The 14,367-nt window shown below is 46.6% G+C and overlaps 1 protein-coding gene across 4 annotated transcripts in view; it reads right to left on the bottom strand.

Annotated features, from left to right (window-relative positions):
- FAT2 (FAT atypical cadherin 2) overlaps positions 1–14,367 on the bottom strand; it is an 83,787-nt gene that overhangs the window by 20,723 nt on the left and 48,697 nt on the right. For all 4 annotated transcript variants that reach the window (XM_073355298.2, XM_073355301.2, XM_073355302.2 and 1 more), the window contains exons 11-18: positions 11,728–11,924; positions 10,477–10,630; positions 9,397–9,630; positions 8,198–8,587; positions 6,159–6,373; positions 5,057–5,194; positions 4,290–4,433; positions 558–755 (exon numbers count right to left, since the gene is read on the bottom strand). In XM_073355298.2, the coding sequence (XP_073211399.2) occupies positions 558–755; positions 4,290–4,433; positions 5,057–5,194; positions 6,159–6,373; positions 8,198–8,587; positions 9,397–9,630; positions 10,477–10,630; positions 11,728–11,924 (1,670 nt within the window). The remainder of the gene's footprint in view (positions 1–557; positions 756–4,289; positions 4,434–5,056; positions 5,195–6,158; positions 6,374–8,197; positions 8,588–9,396; positions 9,631–10,476; positions 10,631–11,727; positions 11,925–14,367) is intronic.

Genomic DNA, 14,367 nt, shown 5'->3' with positions numbered 1-14,367 from the left:
CACAGGGCTGAGGTGCACTGGCAGAGCTGTGGGGGTAAGGCCTGCTCCGGCGTTTTAACTTGCCAATAAAAAAATAATGTCCTGACCCTGTTGATTTGTTCCCCCAGGAAAACCAGTTCAGGCTGAAAACAAGCTATTTTGCCCTAATTTGTTGACCTGATGCGAGCATGAATAAAAGGGAAGAGCTCCTTGTTGGAGTACTTAGGTGAAGCTTTCAGGAACAGACGCGAGTCTCTCCTGAAGTGGAAGGTCACTAGAACTATATCGGGGAACGCACCATACAGGCTCAGTTGCGCCACAGAGGTTCCCATGACTATACCAGCAGGTTTTATTGCTGGAAAAGCTGGCCCCAGTTTTGTGCAGACACAGCTCTTGGGAAGTGAGCTCTACAGATGGATCCAGGCTTCAAAATTTGGATCTGGATCCAAACTTCCCAAAGACTGGAGTTGCTTCTGTCTGGGCTTTTGGGTATAACTTCCCAAATTTCCCAATTTCCTCCATTGTTACTGTACTGGCCTCGGTGAATTCATATCCCAAAGGGGTAAGGCAGGATCTACCTGGACCTGTAGGAGGTACTGCTCTTTCGTTCTTCTATCCAGAACAGATGAGGTCACCAGCAGACCGTCCTGGGTGACATCAAAGGCTTTCCCATCGTTTCCCTCGGTGATCTGGAATGAATATGGCGGCCCGTTCTCAGGGGAGTCTCTGTCGCTCATAATCAGCTGCAGGACACTTGTGCCAACTGGGGCTATCTCCTGAAATATGGGAAAAAAGGGGTTGAGCAAAGCGAGGGAAGACACCTGGCCCAGATAAGGGTGGAATTTCTCTGCCTCTAGGGCTGCTGTTTGATCCTGGCACCGAAAAGGCACAGGGTGGTTGTGCTGATGTCAGCAGACGTCTATGGAAACATAAGGGGAAACAGCCAGCAAATAACTTCAAATAACTGTTACTGCAACTCCTGTAACTACAACTCCACTTGTCCTGTGGGAAGAACAGTGAGCAGGGCTGGACGCAAGGCTGCAGCTAACTGCTGAAAATCCATTTAACTCTCTGACTTGCTGTTGTTCCTTGCAACTTTGGGAGGAGGTAGAAACCTCCCCTGCCTCCTGAGGAATTAAAACTTTCCCTGGGCTTTCACTGGTTTGGCCCTTTGTGTGAATCTTCTCACTCAGCGTTGGCTCTCTTAGCCTCTCCGACAGCCCAGGGTTGGGCAGCTCTCAAGGTTTTCATGGAGTCAGTTGGGTAGGTTTAATAGGCTGTAAAGCAGTGGTGGGCAACCTGCAGCCCATGTGCAGCACATCAGGGTAATCCGCTGGTGGGCCGCAAGACAGTTGGTTTACATTGACTGTCCGCAGGCATGGCCGTCCACAGCTCGCAGTGGCCGCAGTTCACCGTTCCCGGCCCCTGGGAGCTGCAGGCGGCCGTGCCTGCGGATGCTCAGTGGAAACAAACTGTCTCGTGGCCCGCCAGTGGATTACCCTGATGGGCCGCAGGCTGCCCACCACTGCTGTAGAGCCTTCAGGGACCACTGTGCTCATTGACTTTGTCCTCCCGCATAACCCAGGCCATAGATTTCACCCCAGGCATTCCTGCATCTATCTCAACAACCAATGGCTAAAACTACCTTCTTGATTTAAAGACTCCAAGTAACGGAGCATTTATGGCATCTCTCAGTAAGGGTCCAATGGTTAATTACCCTCACTGTTAAAAAATGTACATTGTATTTCCTGTTTGAACTTTGCTGACTTCAACTTTGTAGTACCTCTATCCACTTTACCGAGTTGGAGTGTTTGCAACTGCAGTAACGAGAGAGAGAGAGAGAATGAATGAATAATGAGCCTGATCGTAGAACAAGAACCTGTCAAACCTCAAAATGATAACTGGGAATTCTTAAGTAATCAAAATAATTAATTAATAATCTATAGCTACAACTTCCAGCCATTGGCTTTTGCGGTGCCTTTGTCAGAAAGATTAAGGAGCCCTCTACTATCTGATGTCTTGTGCCTGAGTAGGTATTTATAAGCCATGATTAAATTGCCTCTTAACCTTCTCTTTGATAACTAAATAGACTGAGCTTCTTTACATCCCTTATTGTCAGGCCGGTTCGCCAGACCACAAATCATGCTTGTAGCTCTTAAACTGTTCCTATTACACCCGTCACCAAACACCCCAAATTACCCAAAGCCCTGGACAGTTTTTAACCAGGGAATCCAGGTTACCTATGGCAAGAAGCTGCCTTCATCATTATATGTGACCAGATTATGGGTGTAGTGGCGCGGGAGGGCACAGCCTGCAGGAGGACCAGGAAGAAATGCAGGGACTGGTCCCTTCCTACGTCCCTGGAGATGCCATGTAGACCAAAGAGGGCAGGGAGGAGGGTGCTGTAGGTCAGGACCTCAGGGCTTTGAGGCTCAGTACTGAAAGGGCACAAGGTGCTTGCAGGTGTAGTGGAAGGGGGGTGGTGAATAGCACCTGCTGGTAACATATCTGCCTCTAGACAGTGCTATTAGTTCATTGCTTGTCACAAACACAAAGCAGAATCTCCCTTCACAGCTAACTGCCCCCTCCCAACCCTGGTGTAATTCATGGGGGGTCCCTTGGGTATCCTGAAATGAAATACAACATGGTTTTACAAAAGGTAGATCGTGCCAAACCAACCTGATCTCCTTCTTTGAGAAAGTAACAGATTTTTTAGACAAAGGAAATGCAGTGGATCTAATTTACCTAGATTTCAGTAAGGTGTTTGATACCGTGCCACATGGGGAATTATTAGTTAAATTGGAAAAGATGGGGATCAATATGAAAATTGAAAGGTGGATAAGGAATTGGTTAAAAGGGAGACTACAGTGGGTCATACTGAAAGGTGAACCGTCAGGCTGGAGGGAGGTTATCAGTGGAGTTCCTCAGGGATCGGTTTTGGGACCAATCTTATTTAATCTTTTTATTACTGACCTCGGCACAAAAAGTGGGAGTGTGCAAATAAAGTTTGCAGATGATAGAAAGCTGGGAGGTATTGCCAATTTAGAGAGAGACCAGGATATCATACAGGAGGATCTGGATGACCTTGTAAACTGGAGTAATAGTAATAGGATGAAATTTAATAGTGAGAAGTGTAAGGTCATGCATTTAGGGATTAATAACAAGAATTTTAGTTATAAACTGGGGACGCATCAATTAGAAGTAATGGAGGAGGAGAAGGACCTTGGAGTATTGGTTGATCACAGGATGACTATGAGTCGCCAATGTGATATGGCAGTGAAAAAAGCGAATGCAGTCTTGGGATGCATCTGGCGAGGTATTTCCAGTAGGGATAAGGAGGTGTTAGTACCATTATAAAAGGCACTGGTGAGACCTCACCTGGAATATTGTGTGCAGTTCTAGTCTCCCATGTTTAAGAAGGATGAATTCAAACAGGAACAGGTACAGAGAAGGGCTACTAGGATGATCCAAGGAATGGAAAACCTGTCTTATGAAAGGAGACTCAAGGAGCTTGGCTTGTTTAGCCTAACCAAAAGAAGGTTGAGGGGAGATATGATTGCTCTCTATAAATATATCAGAGGGATAAATACCGGAGAGGGAGAGGAATTATTTAAGCTCAGTATCAATGTGGACACAAGAACAAATGGATATAAACTGGCCATCGGGAAGTTTAGACTTGAAATTAGATGAAGGTTTCTAACCATCGGAGGAGTGAAGTTCTGGAATAGCCTTCCAACGGAAGCAGCGGGGAAAAGAGACCTATCTGGCTTTAAGATTAAACTCGATAAGTTTACGGAGGAGATGGTATGATGGGATAACATGATTTTGGCAATTAATTGATCTTTAACTATTCATGGTAAATAGGCCCAATGGCCTGTGATGGGATGTTAGATGGGGTGGGACCTGAGTTACTACCGAGAATTCTTTCCTGGGTATCTGGCTGGTGACTCTTGCCCATATGCTCAGGGTTCAGCTGATCGCCATATTTGGGGTCGGGAAGGAATTTTCCTCCAGGGCAGATTGGAAGAGGCCCTGGTGTTTTTTTTTTGCCTTCCTCTGTAGCATGGGGCACGGGTCACTTGCTGGAGGATTCTCTGCTCCTTGAAGTCTTTAAACCACGATTTGAGGACTTCAATAGCTCAGACATAGGTGACAGGTTTATTGCAGGAGTGGGTGGGTGAGATTCTGTGGCCTGCATTGTGCAGGAGGTCAGACTAGATGATCATAATGGTCCCTTCTGACCTTAATATCTCTGAATCTATGAAAGAGAGGCAACACAGTGTCTCCGCTGCGCAGAGGCTCTGCCTTACCTGCACCACCACGCTGTAATTGAGCTGGAAGAACCTGGGCGGGTTGTCGTTGACATCCGTCACCTGGATGCGCACTGCAACGTCGCTGAACAGTGCAGGCTGGCCGCTGTCTGTGGCTCGGACCGTCAGGGAATAGCTGGGAACCTAGAAGGTGTTCGGCATGCATTGATTATTGGGAGAAGTGGAAAGAAGCCTGGGATTCGTGTCCAGATGTTTTATTCTCCCCACATGCAGGCTTCTTAAAGAGCACAAGGTAATGGGCAGTATAATGATAATCACACTTAGCCCTTCTCTGGAGCTTTCCATCCATATGTCTCAAAGTACTTCACCAAGAAAGTAAATATAATTGTCTCCTGTTTGCAAGTGGACAAACTCAGTCACAGAGATGGGAACTGACTGGCCGAGGATCGCACAGGAGGCTATTGGCCTCGCCAGGAAGAGAATCCTGATCTCCTGACTCCCAGTCCAGTGCTCTAACCATTACACCACAGTATCTCTGCTCTAGTCCAGACCCCAAAGCATGTGTTCCTGACCCTTTGGCAATATCTGTGGGTCCAAAGGATTCGTGTGCATGGCAGCTGATTACCCTGGCCTGCTGAGTGCAATGTTTTAAATGGATCCTTCAAAACCCGGCAGAGAGATGAGCACTGTGTGCTTCCCCAGTCATTTTCAGCCTTCTCCTGGAGGTGTGACGTAACATTGTTTTCTAACTCGCCCATCTGCAGCATCAAGCCTTAGGTGGACCTTATCTTGGGACTGCAACTCACCTCCTCCCGGTCCAGGTGCTTGGCAATACAGATCTGTCCGCTCTTGGGATGGATGGTGAAGTGCTCCAGTAGGTTCCCTCCCACAATAGAGTATGTGATCTGATTGTTCATCGCCCCATCCAGATCATCAGCTGACACCTATTGGGGGAGCGATAAGAGGGGGGCTCCTGAACAAATGTCTCCTGTCTAAGAGGCAATGTCTTGCTGGTTGTTTGAGGGTGGGAGGTTCTGACTAAGGCATGACAGGGGAAGACGGACTGTTGCTTTTGAGAGTACCTCGCAGAAGCCCAGGGTAGGAACAGAGAAAACTCTGCAAGGCCATTCTGCTGTCTTCCTTCAAATCATAGAAACATAGATGATTAGGGTTGGAAGAGACCTCAGGGGGGTCATCTAGTCCAACCCCCTGCTCAAAGCAGGACCAACACCAACTAAATCATCCCAGCCAGGGCTTTGTCAAGCTGGGCCTTAAAAACCTCTCAGGATGGAGATTCCAACAGCTCCCTAGGGAGCGCATTCAAGCGCTTCAACACCCTCCGAGTGAAATAGTGTTTCCTAATATCCAACCTTGACCTCCCCCACTGCAACTTGAGACCATTGCTCCTTGTTCTGTCGTCTGCCACCACTGAGAACAGCCTAGCTCCATCCTCTTTCGAATCCCCTTCAAGTAGTTGAAGGCTGCTATCAAATCTCCCCTCACTCTTCTCTTCTGCAGACTAAATAAGTCTAGTTCCCTCAGCCTCTCCTCGTAAGTCCCTCCTTAAAACTCACCTCTGCCATGGTGCCTACAAAACACTCAACAATGACCTGGCAGCTGGTGTGCTGGGACCACTGCTTTTCACCCTGTTGTAACAGTTTCACTGTTGCCTTGTTCTTTCCATCGCTGGCCCCCCACTTTCTGGATCCACCTATTGTCTCTGGTAATACATTTAGCCTGTAAGCTCTGTGGGGCGGGGATCCTCTAATCATTCTGTGTGCAGCATCAATCCCTGACTAAGGCCTCTAGTCTCTACCACAATGTGAATGAGAATGTGGGTGGGTACCTGGCTTCAGCCAGGAGCCATCCTTTAGGCTGCTAAGTAAGAGTCGTTCCGTTCTGTCTTACCGTAAGGATAGTTTCCCCAACAGCTGCATCCTCGCGGATTTCAGTGACATAAGGATCCTGGGTGAACTTTGGCATATGATCATTTATGTCAGTGATATTAATCACCACCATGGTGATGTCACTGAGAGACGCAGAACCCTTCCTTGTGCCTTCAACAGATAAGTAATACTCGTGGCTCACTTCAAAATCCAGGCTCCCGCTAACGTACAAGATACCTGTATATGTGTACAGACAGCAAAGACAGGAGATGCTTTGAACGCAGGACATGTAATGTCTTACAGAGACCCCCAGATCAATCAAGGAGGAAATTGGCTAACCAGCAGCAGCTAAAGCCATGGTGGCTACAGCAATATTCCATCAAACCAGGCCACTAAACATTGTGACTTCACATAAAACAAGCTCTAATCAGACAGACTCTTTTTATAACTAGCCCAACTCTGCTGTCGAATGCTTGAAGAAGTAAAATATCCTTCCACTGCGTAACGGCTTCTGGATTCATATGTGGAAAAGATCAAATCGGGGACAATATAAACCAATAGCATCTTGCAGTAAAGTAGAAAGATACATAAAGTGATGAGTTAGGTTCTGGTGAAACCAGAATAAGATAGGTATTCAATCAAAAGTGCCAAGTGCAGGAAAGAAAGGTTCTTGTTGAAGCCTATGTGGACGTATGAGAGACAATCAACAGATAGGTATCCGCTGGAGATCACTAGCTGTCTCCTTTGAAAGTGGTGGCATGAGTGTCTGGGTTTGTCTGTGGGTATATAAGCAGAAGGGTAGGGCATATCTCAGGGTATTGGCGAGAAACTGAGGTCTACATGAAAGCAAAGAGGGAGACAGAATGTTGCCATGTACTCGAATCAAGTCATCATGAGATTATGACTAAAATCCCATGTTAGCCTTTCTCTGGGAATTACTCTGCTCCAATTCTATTAGGATGGACGTTCTGAAGAAGTGATCTTTGTGGAAAAGTTAGCGAGAGTGTTGGGGCTGGGACGATAAAGACAGCATCTTGGATTGGGATGATCTAGTGAAGGGCTGAAGGCCTCCATTGTCACATCAAAGTGGCTATCTCAGGGAATCTGACATTGTTCTTGCAATAGGCAGCCTTTATCATCTCTTTGAGTAAACAATATGGCACATTACGCTAGCTCATCAGGGCTGACTCAGCACCTGCTCCGTGAGTAATAATTCCATTTTTATCCATGCTTGTTGAATAGCTACCTAATAAAATCACCTATTGTAGCACTCTCTGCCCTGTCAGATTCCTTGTCGGGTCAGGGTGGAGTGTTTTTCCTCCAGAACCAAACAACAAGGGAACAAAACCATCCTGAGCATTCACAATGGAAAAATCTCCACACTCTGTTTTCTGTTCATGCATCATCCCCCAGAAGCCTGATCCAAAGCCCACTGAAGTCAATAGGGGTCTTTTTGTTGACTTCAATGGACTTTGGATTGTTCCCTAAGAGAATCTGGTGTCTGTATTTAGGGTAGTGGAGTATTACATATCCCTCCCGCCTCACAAATCATACTCCATATCTGGGCAAGAAAGAGCACAGGGCTGAGGGTAGGGGATGGGGAATAGGGGTGGGGAGCTGTCAAACTGGGAAAGAAGAGAGAAGCTATTTTAAAATATGAAACACGATATTAAAAAAAACACTTGGGGAGAGAGGGATGCAAAAAGTTAAACAAAGGCAGGGAAGATAAGAGAGGAGAGAGAGAAAGATCAAAGGAGAGAGAAGGGGAGAGAGAGATGGGAATCAAAGACGATAATAAAAGACCTCCAGAGGAAGATAAGGGTGGTGGTGGAAGGGAGGATGAGGAGGGGAAGAAAGTTTTCAGGATCATGAGAAGGGGCTAGAATAAAAGAGGGAAGTCAGGTAAAGAGCATATGGAATTCAAAAAACATGAATTACAATACGGAGGAGAAAGGGAGAAGCAGTATGAGGCAGACAGAGACAAAACAGGAAAACGGGCACTGACTAGGATGGTCTCCTTGCCAGTCCAGCCAGGACGTGCCGTGGAACTAGACCTTCTACCTGTGTTTGAGTTGATTTGGAATTTCCCTTGATCATTCCCATTCACGATTTCGTACTTGATCTCCGTGTTGTCAGCGCCGTCCCTCGTCAGCGTGGACAGGTTGAGGACCTCAGTGCCCACGGCCACGTCTTCCGTTACCGTGGCCACATATTCGGTGCTCAGGAAAACTGGCAGGTATTCGGTCAGATCCACCACAGAGACAGTGACTGTGGTGAGAGCAGAGAGGGGGCGCGGGGAGCCCCGGTCTGTTGCACAAACTGTCAGCTCAAATGCTGAAATCTGAGTGTCCTTTAGGGGCTTCTCTAGCCGGATTACCCCAGTAGTCTCCTCGATTGAAAAGTGTCCATCAGCTGAGTCAGTGAGAGAATAGATCACTTCTGCATTGCAGCCTGGAACGATAACGGGGCAGACTGGATTAATCACGGGACTTCATAGTTTATGGATACCCAAATGAACTTAAACCCAAGAGAAAGACTTTTGGTTGCATTTAAGTCCCAGTTCATGTGTGCACCATTCCAATATGGATCCAACCTTTTACCCATCCCTGCAGCCATCCATCAGATATTTGTCTCCGATATGCTGTTGATCTCTGTTTTTTTAATTAATTATTTTTATTTTCACCCTCATAATTGCACAGTCTCCCATATCTACCATTGTAAATAAAACCTTCACGGAGGAGCTCTTCCAGGAGCCTTATCCAGGGCTCAGGAAACCCAGGGTCACAAGAAAAATCCAAACAACTTCCCAAAGACCATTTTCATTTCTCTTCCCTCGCCTTCTCTTCCTCCCGCCCCATTTATAAACCTTCATCACTACTGTCATTGGCTCCCATTCTCCATCAGTGGTGACATTTGCATCCAGCAGCTCTGCGGTGCTCCCATAAATACTGGCCCAATGAGAAAGAGGCCGGTCGAGACTGGAACTTCACTCTTTTACTTGTTTGTGCATAATGCTACCTCTAAGCTACTAAGATGCCCTCAGCTGGTATCTTCTGAAGTTTACACATGTATCCAGTTTCCTACAGGGTCTTCAAGGTCTTCAGGAATGTGTAAGCAACGAGAAGATTGGATCAAAGATCCAGACACCTTTGCACCAAGTCACAGCCGTCTATGCCCTTTGCGGCATTCCTTCCCTGTATTTTGAGAATTTCTATCTATGATGTAAAAGAACTCAGGCTAGAAATCCCGTTCTGACTCACCTTCGTCGAGATCCCTGGCAGAGACCACTGCAATGGGTGTCTTCATTGTGGTGTTATCAAAGACAGCTACTGCACAATGACTGGGAAAGAACCTTGGAGCATTGTCATTCGCATCCTCTATGACTAGGGTTATATCTGCCTGGCAGGAACGGCCTCCACCATCTGTTGCCTTGGCGACAAGATGGTACGTAGGTTTCTGCTCCCGGTCTAGAGGTGCAGAAGTGGTCAGCTCCCCTAGTGAAATAATAAGAGACAGCAATGGCTGCAATCTAAGAGAATTTTGGTAAAGAGGGCTATATGACACACTATGTCAATGCACTAGCCTTGGGAGACAGCAAACTTGGGTTAAAAAAAATAGCTCCAGCCCAGTTAGCAGTGAGAAAAAGCCCATGTCTCAGTGCTACAAGCTATTCCGATATCACTGTCAGCCTTTGCACAGGAGTGGCCCTGTGCAAGGGAACGCTATGCAAGGGAAGTTTGCACATGATGTGTCTCAGCTGTAATAAATTGCACTTCGCTAGCAGGATCTCAGACGTCTTTGCAAACATTGAGTTAATCACTCCCAGGTAGATAAGTATTATCTCTCTTTTAGAGATGGGGAAACTGAGACCCACGGAGATGAAATCTTGCCTAAGGTCATGCAGAAAGGCCTTGCTAGAGCTTAGAATGGAACCCAGGTCTCTTCATTCAGCCCTGCCCCCTAAAACCCACCTTCTCCTCTTATGCCCGGCTGTAGACTGTAATATCAGTCCTTCCCCTTCCCCAAGCACTAAAACCTCACCAGGGTATCTCCAAACATTTTTAAAGGAAGTCAGTGGAGAGAGCGCTTAGTTAACTCCAGAAAAGAACCAGTATTCTAAAGATACTGCAATAAATGAAGGAGGCTCCCTGTTTGCCCTCGCTGCTACCTTGACAGAGCTGAAATTAAAGGCTTTTCTGTTTATTCAACAAGAGATAAGGGGCAGGCAGCTCCAGGGAGCCAACTTTGCAACTGCAACTGATCTCCGGAGTGAGTGGGTGGGGAAGAGAACATAACCCACAGGTCTCTGCAAACTGCCATGTGGCAGGTGCAGCTCTTACCTGTCTGTGGGTCCAGTCTGAACTCCTCGGCACCAGGACCATGCAGACTATACGTCATCTGCGCATTGCTGCCAACATCAGAGTCAGTGGCTGATATTTTCAAAATGAAAAGACCAGGGAGTGCATCTTCAGAGACTTTCCCTGTGTAGAGAATCTGGAAAGGAGAGAAGTTAGTGCCCTCAGACATGCTTGGCATCATTCTGTGTGCAGGATGTGTATGCTCAAGCCAACATAACAAAACTTTACTGCCAGATGTTGTGATTTCAAATAAAGGAGTGGGGAGCTGGTAAGAAGAAGGCTGACATTGTCCAGGCTCCTCCTGCTTTTCTCCCACCTCTCCTCCAAGCAGACGGAAATGGGGAAGCCATGTCTATGGCGATTTGAGTGAGTTATTATTGTCTTTGTGACCCTTTAGCAGAGTTTTCTGAAACACGAGGCTATCAGGCTTGCCAGTGAATTGGGTCCTGCAGCTTCAGCAGTCCCCTTCAGGTCTCACTGCTGCTTCCATTTGATATAAAGGGAAATCTATTTTATGATATATGTGTGGGTGTGGGTAGTACAGTGCTCATAACCAGTGGTAGAATGATAGGCCTGGGGACTCAATCCACTATGCACAGATCAATGTGCCTCCATGTGGCTGGTCAGTGTTTCTGTGCCAGGGGGACCACCTCTGGTGGGAGAGGCTAATTCAATGTCTGCTCCTTGGTCTCTTTGCTGAGAGTGCCTCAAGGTTGTTAATTAGCCTCTGTGTCTTTTGTGATGAGGAAACCTGCCCATTGGAAACTGGGCTGAGGTCAGCAAACTCATTTCACAGAGGCCATTGAACATTGCTTGGAGAGCAACAACTTTTGGTCATTCCCAACGTGAGCTTGATTCATACCAGTGACCTGGAGGTGAAAAGCTCTCTGTCCTGTTGCCAAACCCCTTAGCTATCCCCTGTGATAGAAATCCTTTAGCCTAATGGGATACATGGCTTGCCCATTTTCATGCCCCTACCCAGAAAGCTTCCCCCACCCTTTGCCTCTATATGTTATCTGCCATACTGCTTGTGTCATAAGCCACAGCTACGTTACACATCTGGAGTCTGGGTCTGACCCTCTCGTTACCATGTTGCTTAATTAAAAGATGGTGAGTACGGTCAAAGTAATAAGGAGATAGCTCTGTACTAGAGTTACAACAAGTCCGCACCACGTTAACTTATGCCAACTCTGTCATCAGTTCCACTTCCACTGCCTTCCCCCCTCGCCTCACCTGCTTGCATTCGGGGTCGTTGTCATTGATATCGAGGACAAAAATCTCCACTTCCGTGACAGCCTGAAATTTCCCATCGGAGGCTGTGACCTTGAGGAGATATTTCTCTATATCTTCCCTGTCAAGAGGCTTCTTGGAAATGATTTTCCAGTCTTCCTTAACCTGTTTAACACTGAACTGTCCTATCATGTCTCCTTCTGGAAAGATACAGAAGGCAGAGTGAGGAAACACAGTGTACAGCGAGCGCTGAAAGTGTGAAGGGACAGGGGTTGGGGATGGATATGCTGCTTCTCCCCTGTACCACCTCACCCACTCCATGCAACCTGCTGCAGAACTTGCATGTGTTAGCAGCAGCTGTAAGGAGAAATGGGCAGGAATGTCCTATTGGCTCCATCTGAGACCTCTGACTCCTCCCTGCTGCACTTTAAGCCCCAGGAAATACCACTTATGCGTCAGTCATGGCTTGCTTAAATATTACATGAGCTACCGGGGGGGAACAAGTTGTTTTCTAAAGGTTGTTTTCAACAGCTTTGAAATGTCCCAGTGATGTACATACGAGCCAGCACGAAAGCACACAATGTATCCCATTTCCTAAAGTCTGTCCATATCTCTCTCTATCTCCAAACACAATAGAATTATATGTGGCTAAAGAGATCTGGAAGCTACGTACACACTGAAATGCAAACACTGATTGTTCATTATTGCAGTGCAAGAAAAGATTTTTTTTTTTAAATGTACTATTGCAACTGTAAACGCGGCAAAGAGTCCTGTGGCACCTTATAGACTAACAGACGTATTGGAGCATGAGCTTTCGCGGGTGAATACCCACTTCGTTGGATGCATTGCAACTGATCTCCCGTAGCTACTTTTAATGACGTAATAAGTGAATCCAGAGGTGGTTGCGTAACGGCTAGCGGGCCAGATTCTCCAGTCTGCCAAGTTTGCTTTGTGCGGCTAAGGTGACAGAAAGTGAACTTTAAAGTGGCCAGAAGCTACCCCCAGGGGTGCTGGAACAGTTTGTATAATGGGGGTGCTGAGAGCCATTGAACCAAACTGCAAACCCTGCATATGACAGAAACCACTTCAAGTCAGGGGATGCAGTAGTACCCCTAGTTCCAGCACCTATGACTACTCTGGGAGAATTCACCCATATTGTGGGAATCTCCGGTGGCAAAGAACTGATGGCCTGCACTGGAACTGTACCAGTGTAGGCGAAGGGTGTATCTGGTGAGGGGAGGCAATGTGGAGGGGCGGGGGGAGTGGCATAGGCTCGGCTACACCAGGTTCCTCACTTACATCAGGCCATGAAGCACCGTACGCCAGCGGCACAAGTTCAAGTTGCCTCCTGGCAACTTTCATTTACACTGGGGTTGGGGGGCTGAGAAGCAGGGAGCCAAACTGGCTCTCTCCATTGCACCCCAGGAGAATCAAGCCCTAGCATTTTTATTTTTAACTTGCTCTGTGTTTTAAAATATCTAGTGGCCACCTAGGCCTCCTCAGCTGTCATTTTGTTGTTCACTAGGCCACTGAGAACTTTGTGGCGGCAGGGGGCACAGAGCTCAGATCCTCTTGCCACAAAACCACAGGCCTCCCAGTGTGAGACTCACCATGACCTTAGGCAGCACAGAGCCTTGTGCTGTGGGCTCAGAGTTCTATCACCACTGACCCTAAGAAGTTCAAAGCGGCCTGGGCCTACAGAAGAGTGACACCCACCAAGACCGAGGAGGTCCCAGATTTGTTACCATATTTATGATGAACCCCTTCTATACGTTTACTTCAAAATAGCATGTGCTGTGTGACATGATCCAGTTCATCAGCACTTGATGGGCGTCCGCTTACACCCTGCCTCCTGTTCCCCCCTACTTTTCCTTCTGATGCATATCCCCCACTAGCTGAAAAACAGGTGGCTCAGTTAAAGGGGGAAGGGGGAAAGAGTGCATGAGAGGACTCCCCCTAAAATAATGATCAGAATGGTTTCTTTTCTATGGACCCTAAAGGATAAGCGCGTCTTGATTGCATTCTGTGTTGTTTTGCTAGGCCCTGGGGCAATACATGTGTTTCTTAAATTTTAACTACATATGGAACCGCCTAACTCAAAATAGAGAAAACATAAATAAAGCCCAAACAACATCAAAGTGCATTTTCCAGGGCATAAAGTAATCTGAAACCAGATCTTAAAGAAGCCAGAAATGTTCTGACAAAAACAGCCAAACATACTCAGCCAGATGAGTTAAAAATAACCAGGCATTCAAAAAACCAGCTAAAAAGAGATTGAAAACACAGACACACTCCTGTTTTAAAAGATTGTAACAGATCACAGGCTACAGCATGATCTGGCTAAATGCTTTGACCCTGAAGGGTCTTTATCTGAGCTGGAACAAACATTTTAATTTTAGGCATTTGTTTCACTGTTGAGAAAGACCCTTTGTAGTCAAAACATACTACAAAATCATGCAATTACTTGTCGAAATAAAGTATGGACATTTTAGTTTTTAATCCTCTTTTTTTTTTAATAGGCTGTGGTTAATTTTGATTGGCCTGGCTTCCATTCTGGGTGTGCAATAACCTCCTTATTGTTTCTTAATAGTGAAAAACTTTAGTATGTTTGAAACTACAATATTGGACATTATTTGATACAGA

Source organism: Lepidochelys kempii, chromosome 8, assembly GCF_965140285.1.
Source record: "Lepidochelys kempii isolate rLepKem1 chromosome 8, rLepKem1.hap1, whole genome shotgun sequence".
NCBI lineage: Eukaryota > Metazoa > Chordata > Testudines > Cheloniidae > Lepidochelys > Lepidochelys kempii.
The sequence above is the reverse complement of the archived record's forward strand: the minus strand, read 5'-3'. Positions and strand labels throughout refer to the sequence as shown.